The following is an 8,553-nucleotide window of genomic DNA, read 5'->3' as shown; positions in this document are numbered from 1 at the left end:
GTAATTGAACTGCAGTCAGAAGTATTATTGACATTCGTTGATGTAGCGTTTGCTTTAGCGCGATTGTTGAAAATAAGTGTATCGTAAAGTTGTAATTCGGAAAGAATAAACCAGTTTTATTAAGTAAGGACTTGTGTCGCTAAAGTTTCGTCGGAACGAAGTTACGGAAAGTTAATTAACAAACGGAGACGTAACAGTATAAATAAACATTGATGAAAGAAAGGCATTAGTCAAAAATATCCCAAAAATTTCATATTTTCAAGCTTTCACAATTGATATTTACTATCAGTATCATAAACACAAAGAATTAAGAACTTCAATAATTTGTATTAAAAAATAACTTAAACAACTGTCAAAACTAAATTAAGTTTTAATAAAAATCATACTTTTATTTCTTTTATAATATGTATGTGAGTATTCTAGAAAAATATGCTGTGAAATCACAGTTTTATAAAATCAAATGCATGACACTTTTAATGCTACACTCTCCTCATGCAAAACTCCTCGTTGATTAGGTTTTATATCACACAGTTTTTGATCTTATAAAGTGAAACCTAAAAAACATCTAAAGATAATTAAATGTGAATAATTAAAAACAATCAAAAATGCAGCAGATCTGGCTTGTCAGTAATCCTTTTTTCTCAACAAGAACTACCTGAAACTACTCAATGTTTCAGCAGCTCTGATGTCTCGAGTGTAAGTGAAAAAAATAATAAACTTTTCTTATGATTAGTATTCTATATGATCATGTAAATCTAATTATTAATTAATAACTTTTATTAATTAGATGCTAATAATTTATTAGTTTTTATCCTATGTTTCAGATGCTAATCTGCTGCCTATTTGGGAAGGTTCTGAGAGGGACTACCTTTTGTGTTAGTAGTGGTCAGGATTCAATCCTGGGTCCCCTTCATAGAAGTCTTGACTGGGATCTTCCCCTATTAGAGCTTGAATCAACTAACTATTTGAATGTTTTGAAGAGGTTTTGATGAGTTCTATGCTGGGTTGACTGAGAGTGTTATCAGATAGACAGATGCAGAAGGCTTCTTTTATCTTTCTTTTTCTCATATGTAATTTATACCCTATGATTAAGTAATATTCCAATTTATAGTATGATCTTTTTCTGATAGGTCTCTAAGTGGAACATTTCAAACTTGACACACTCAAAACATATTTGATTCAGAAACGTTGATGTTCCATTTGTAATATGGCAATACACTACAGACAAGATTCAAGAATCCATGATCCACCCGAACATGCAATGTCCTGTGATATAATTTACAATGGAAAATTCTTTGACATGATAGTTAACAAGACACAGCTCATATAACATAAGAGTGTAAAGGAAACCCACAAATATGGGGAAATACCAAGACAAAAACAAACCACCCAAACAGTGTAAATACAGGCATCATAGACTATGTAGTTTCAAGAATGAACAAGATTTGTAATTTCAAAAAAGCTAAGAATATGGAAGAAAAACGTCACTATAATTATCCCTAACACTGAATACTTACAATACTTACTGAAGAAAATACTAAAGAAGATAAACACAAATAAGATTATAGATAAACAGCCACATTCCCTTATGTCAGAGGGCTCTCTGAAATTGTACAGTTTATGTAAATAGCATAAAGTTAGACCAGTATTCAAAAGCCACATCACAATCTGATCACAATATGTACACACCAATCTACCTAAAGACCCAACGAGGTGGAAAAACACCATTTACAGAATCCTCTATAAATGTGGATATCAATACATTGGAAAAACGAAAAAAACTAACAAAAGACAGAATTCAGAATTTGACATCGTGTAAAAAAAGAAGTCCATACTATAAATTGGAATAACACTGAAATAATATGATATGAATTACACATGAGAAAAAAAGAAAAGAAGCCTTATGTAAGTACAGTATAAAAGTCAGCAAAACCTATTTAAAACATTTAAATAGTTGATTCAAGATCTAAAGGGAAATACAAAGACTCCAACTGAGTGGAAAATACACCAGACTTCATCAAGAAGACCCTGGACCAAATATTGGTCACCACCAACACAGAAACTAGGCTTTCTCAGGGCATATCTGAAGATAAGAGCACATTCACAGCCAAAATGTGGGATAAAAACTAGTTAGTTATTAGTATATAATTAATAATAAGAAGTTGATAATTAATCATTAAAATAAAGTGATTGTATTGGCTACTAACCATGACAATGACTGATATCAAATTGCCACTACCTTAAAATAAGTATTTAACATAATAAATGTTCTAAAAATGGTTTAAGAAAACAAATAGATCATGCAATACCTATGTGTTGTTGGTGACATGTGACAGATACTAACTGGCAGTCTTAAAAAATACTGCCTGAAATCAAGTAATGGTGTAATAGCTTTACTTACTAATAACATAAGGAACATTAAACTAGAACTGCCTCACATCAGTATTGACTCTATAGCTCAACAATAAATAGATCAAAATTAACTGCTACTTCCAGAAAAACATTATTCAAACACATCTGATTGTGCAAAAGCTGAATTATTAGTAAGAAATAAATAAATTTCTCAACATCTAAATTGAGTATTATTTAAAGATCAGTTGATTGTACAACAGCTCTGACATTTGAATTAAGTACTATTTAAAAATCAGTTAATAGTACAACAGCTTTGACTGAACAATATATAATGGCAATTTCAATAAATATATGGACAAATCTTTCTTGAAATTAATAAATGGTGCAACAGCTCAGACTTGAAAATAAAACATTTACGAACATCAAAACAATTGGTATTTCAAATCAATAGATGGTGTAACAGATCTAACTGAATATTGGCCAATGTAACTTTAGTTAAAAATTTAAAATCAATGGTCCAATAACAACTAATTTGTTAGTAAAATAAAATAATAATATTAACACACAAAAAATCTATACTTAAAACCAACCAATGGTATAGCAATAGATTATTAACAACAAGTGGCAAAGATTAACTGATATTTTTAATAAGTGCTGTCCCAAACTAAAGAGCTTTGAGTTTTTTATAATAAATAAGAATATTAGTCAACATTAAAAAAACAAAAAGACTACTTGGAATAAACAAAAAGAGCAACAGCTTCTCTGTAACATAATTCTATATCAATTAACTTTAAAGCAACAAATACCTGAAACCAATCGATAGTGCAGCAGTTTACCAAAGAGGGAAATCTGCGAAGTCGAGTCCTGAAAGAATCCCCTATGGGGCTCATAGCTAGAACTACATGAAGTTGTTCTCTGACTCGTTGAAGAAACATGTTAAATAGTGCAACTGGAGAGCCATCTGTCTGTTGGGCTCTGTCTCGTTGTCTACAAATAAATATTAATAAAATTTACTCTTACCCATTTCAGTTTATTTTTCTATCAGACACTCGAACTATACACACATACATATTAGAATTATGAAATAACTCCAAATGTTAGATAAGTTATCTAACAACTTTTCAAATTTTATGAAAGGTTGTAATAACAGTCATCAAACGTTTCTACAGATTATATTTATTCATAATTATGTATATTTTTAAGAACTGCAAGTTAATTAATACACTATGTTCCCAATAAATAGTGTCTTTCTTCAGTTTCATTAGAAAGACATTATAGTCCTGTTTATTGAATCTGTTTCATTGTGTGAATCTAAGTAAATATATAAGGTTTAGTACAAAAAAAGAGTACTAACATTAAGCATTAAATTATCTACATATACATCACAATATGTAATATATTACATCTTAATTGTATTATGCATTATTGATTACAATAACCTGTCTATCTGTCTCATTTTCTCACAAATTTCTTGTTTCTCATCAGGAGCAAACAGATTGGGAACTTCTCCAGCATTCAACAAATTGTTGATATCTTCTACAAAAGATTCCTCCTTGATCTGGGTATCAGAAAACAAAAAGACTCCATGCTGTTCACTGGAAGTTGACTTTCTCAGGATATGCTTCAAGTCTTCACGCCACTCAGATTTTGTATAACCTTTACTAATTTCCACCTAATAAACAAAAGGAAATCCTAGCATATTTTATGTAGTAAAATATTTTTGATAGCTATGTATGAATAACTTCCACATTAATTAATAGTAAAAAAATATAATTTAATGATAAGGTTCAAGAATGGGATTACTTCACACTATGTACTAAATAGAATACCAAAATAAAAACCTTACCAGCACACAGGTAACTTGTATGTTATTATTATTATTACACATTTAATTGTTGTATATAATCAATAAAAGAAGTTCTGGGTCTAAAGCAAGACCTACTTGAAATATTTCATAATCAGCAATATGAGCAGCTAGACGAGTCATAGACTGTCGACCTGACCCTCCCACTCCAACTAACAGAGCATGGCTCCGAGGTTGCTTCAAAATTCGAGATATTCTACATAGGTGTTCTATAGCAAATCTGTAATAACATACAAATTTTTTTAACATAAGTTGTATATAATAAATGTGCAATGGTAATACAGATTATTCCATACAGGCATCTATACAGATAATAAAAAAACACTGAGATGACTCTGGGTTTTTGGCTCTCTATCATCAAACATTTAAATAATTTTTTTTATTTTAAAATATTTTGTAACGATAACTTATAGAGTGCAGAGGTTACTTAATTGTTTGTTTATGTCATGTCACTTTTGCAGTATGTGTGTGATGAATAACGAATTTCCTTCCAAATGTAAAACAATTAAATGTAAGCTGTTATTGTAAAGATTAATAAAGAGAACTGGGAAATTACTACAAAAAATTACATTAAGAGTACTGTAAACGGTTTTGGGAATTGAAACATTTGCTATGAAACCAGCTCGATGTTCACATATAGTATATATTGATGGTCAAGATAGGAGAGTGCTATCAGGGACAGTGACAGCCATTGTAGAACAAAGCCAGTATCCAAAAACTTGGTTTCTTTAACTAGATAAACTTGTCTTGACTGAAAATTGTTTTCAAGTAGGTAAGGCTGGGTGAAGTTGGTTTCTTTATAATATTTTCTTAGTTAAAGAGCTAGCATTTTTAACAGTTTTTCAGAAATGTGTCTATGGATTACATGTGATGATAAAAAACTACTTAAAAATAATTTAATATACACTATGCATAAGCAAGCACTAACAAGAATACTTGTGTTAATAAAATGTTAGTCACAAGAGATAACACATGAAATCTATCTGGTTATAAATATGAATGAATTTAAATTTAAATCTGAATGAAGTGCTTTAATACATGTTTCTTGTTTGTCTCTCCTTGACATGTTTATTTAAAAAATGATAATTGTCTTTGTGTGAATAATTTTGTTTCTAGGAAATGACTTTTGTGTGACATACTAACACACTTAGATAAATAAACTCAATAGCATAACCTAATATCAAAGGGATATACATTAAAATGTATCCTAGAAAGCATACGCAAGAGCCCAGAAGACTGTAATATCAACTGATGTTTGGGCATTGTAAAGAGAATTCTTGGTGAAATTTGAAAATATGAACACATTTTTTTTCAATCCTTTAAATTTTCCTTTCCTGTAAAAATTATATTGTAAATGAAAATGATTCTTACCAATTTACAAGAATTGATATAGTTGGCTTATTATAGTGCATAATATTCTACACTGATATTTAAAGAAATTTTATAATAATACAGAATCAGGTGACAGTTATATACAAAAAAGGGATTCTGTAAAATTTAAAATATCTAGTTCAAAAGAAATATCAGTTATATAATTTCTAATTAATGGAAGGATATTGGGAAAGGGAAACGTTTTTTTTATATATATATGTTAGAAAAAAAATCAGACAAGAAGTTCAATTTAAAGACTTGTATAAATAACTGCAAAAATTCACTGAGTAACCATTTTTGTGCCTTAGGAAACAACTATTTTAATCCATTTTGTTTCTAAAGAATTAAAGCATGAAAACAACCATTTCACTTTTAATAATAACTGTATGGCACAAAAAACAAAAGTTATAATTTTTCTATACTGAAAATGTATTTCTGATAGGTGATTCCCTCCACTCACAAGATTAGCTGTTCAGTGCTGCCCTCTATATACAAACTTTTTTGAATGCATGCCACAAGCCTTTTTGCTCCCCCCCTATTGCAATCTTGTGATTCCAACATGTCTCTCATGCAAATCATCATGCATCACCTATCAACCAATAGGAACATAATACACTCACGTGATGCATGTGACAATCTCTATGTGCCTCTACCAAACTATCATTTTGAGGTCTGGCAGATGATGAAAGCACTGGAAGTGAGTGGGGAGTAAGGGTGTGAAGTACTTATTAGAAATACATTTTCAGTATAGGAAAATGATAACTTCTGATACGGTAATTCCCTCCACTCACAAGATTAGCTAGAATCCCACACTGAATAGGAGGGACCGGTGCAAGGGAATGACAGAAGCACCCTTCAAAAGCATCTGAAGGAAACCCCTTGAAATGAGAGAGTCAGACCCGAAGACCTGACGAGGGGAACCACACCACTTCTGAACCAGGTACACTCTTTGCCCATACTTAAAATACATAAGAGATATGGGTGGAATGGTAGAAGAGCACATCCAAGTGGGAGAAAACTCCGGCTGGATAATGTGTTGAACTACACGATATGGAGGTCAATCCCACCACATAAAAGTGAGTAAACAATGAATGTGTCCCTAAATGTAGAGTGGCTAGGGCACGACAGACTGTATGGGTATGTCAACTATGTTCAAAACCCTCACCGATGGGAACTGACATCCATTCCGGGGTTAGGATGAGGATCATATTGTCTTCACCGCAAGTTAGAGAGATTGGAGGGAATCGATAACCTCTCCAATACCAAAACATGGCACCTGTAGTAGATTTGATAGATTGATCAGAGAACCAAACATCTGGTATAGAAAGGAAGTCTATATAAAAAAACTCACCTCCTGCAACATGGAAAAGAACTGGAACCACCCCAAAGCTGGACAGTAAAAGAAGAGACCTGGAACAGCCCATCTTCCTTAGCTGTGACCCACAACACAAAGAGTTTGATCGAGGGAGAAATATAGACAACCATAAACATGAGTGAAGACTTACACTGACTGGTTCACCTTAATTTCAACACCAGGCTATGAGGTACAGACATCCACGTGGTGGTAGGATGAGGACTCCCAATCAAAAGGCTGAACTGCATTTTTATGGCACAACTCCAGTGGTTGTGTAAATGATATCAGGAAGCCACGTCATCCAGCAAGGTGATGACACAACTCCTCTGGAGGCTACGTCTCATCTACATCAGCAGAATACTACTGCCCTACTCTCGACTGAATGGTTATAACCATCTTTTTATGGAACCCATTTAGGAGGGTGCCTGCATGGTTAACCAACCCAGTGGCTTGGAACTGGAAAGTGGTAAGGAATCCCACACTCCAGTGGAAGAAAGGGCGGTAAATACATGGTAGAGAGTCTGGAGAAACGTCACCACTAATTTGAAAAGCAGACCATACTAATTTATTCAGGCATAGCAGTGATGGGCAGCTATCACCTTCTGCTTTATCCATACAGTCCATGAGTGGTACGGTCTGGAACAGGCATGTTTATGAATAACGTTGTAAGGTTATTCACCTTCAAGTGAACTTGTGGAACACCCCATCTCATTGGTGAGCATTGTGAAGCCATGGAAGAGAATGCAATTCAACATGGCTGTGCAGTACATATTTCAACTGAAAGATACCTGGTCAGGTATGGCTCACCACAAAGCAGGATTCAAATAGTGACTAATGAGGCAAGGGCTGCTGAAAGGAAAGAAATAATGAATAGAAACTTACCCTGTTAGAGTCACACCAAAGTATGGAAAATGGTCACAGGTGGTAGACAAAAAAACCCATGAGAAAGAAACCATGATATGATGTAGATAAGGAGAGACAAATATATTAGGTGTAGTCCTCATGCCTGAATGTAGGAGTTCCCCCAATGGCCAATGAAGACGAGATGCAAGAAAAAGGTAAGGATGTCGAATCTGATGAGAAGACACCTGGAACAAAGTCTGGGAGGAAAATTACAAAAGGGAGTTAGCAAATGGGATCAAAAGCTGAACAAAATTGGTAAGGGTGGAAGTTGAAAGATCTCGAATTGAGAAAAACTGCCAAGGAATAAAGAGGCTTGGACCAGGCATCACAGAAAAAAGCCATACTGGCAATAGAAAAACGAAGAGCACAGACCATACATAGGAGTCGATCCGGATAGAAATGAGGATAAAGATGGGAAAGGAAAGGTATTAGGCAAAAGGAGGAGTTACCTCCCCTAGCCACCATTTTCTTGGGGTAGAAAGGAAAATCTGGATAAAGGAGAAGAGAGGAAGTGGAGAAAATGTACGTGAAACATCATGGGAAACAAATCCGACCTCTGACATACACAGGCATAGAGGAGAAGGAATTATGTTTGAAGGGAAAGTGAAACATGGAACACAAAAAAGTGATGCTTGTTTGTTTGTTTGTTTTTTGGAATTTTGCGCAAAGCTACACGAGGGCTATCTGCGCTAGCTGTCCCTAATTTAGT

At 33.4% G+C, this 8,553-nt stretch overlaps 1 protein-coding gene across 1 annotated transcript in view; it reads right to left on the bottom strand.

Moving 5' to 3' along the window:
* The window catches only part of LOC106464421 (dynein heavy chain 7, axonemal-like), a 187,785-nt gene that overhangs the window by 54,110 nt on the left and 125,122 nt on the right, over window positions 1-8,553 (bottom strand). Inside the window, exons 33-35 of the mRNA XM_022392135.1 lie at window positions 4,295-4,436; window positions 3,792-4,024; window positions 3,159-3,339 (exon numbers count right to left, since the gene is read on the bottom strand). Of these exons, the coding sequence (XP_022247843.1) occupies window positions 3,159-3,339; window positions 3,792-4,024; window positions 4,295-4,436 (556 nt within the window). The remainder of the gene's footprint in view (window positions 1-3,158; window positions 3,340-3,791; window positions 4,025-4,294; window positions 4,437-8,553) is intronic.

This window comes from Limulus polyphemus, unplaced genomic scaffold (assembly GCF_000517525.1).
Source record: "Limulus polyphemus unplaced genomic scaffold, Limulus_polyphemus-2.1.2 Scaffold1647, whole genome shotgun sequence".
NCBI classification, from domain to species: Eukaryota; Metazoa; Arthropoda; class Merostomata; order Xiphosura; family Limulidae; genus Limulus; species Limulus polyphemus.
Note: the sequence above shows the minus strand (reverse complement) of the source record. Positions and strands in the feature narration are given on the sequence as shown.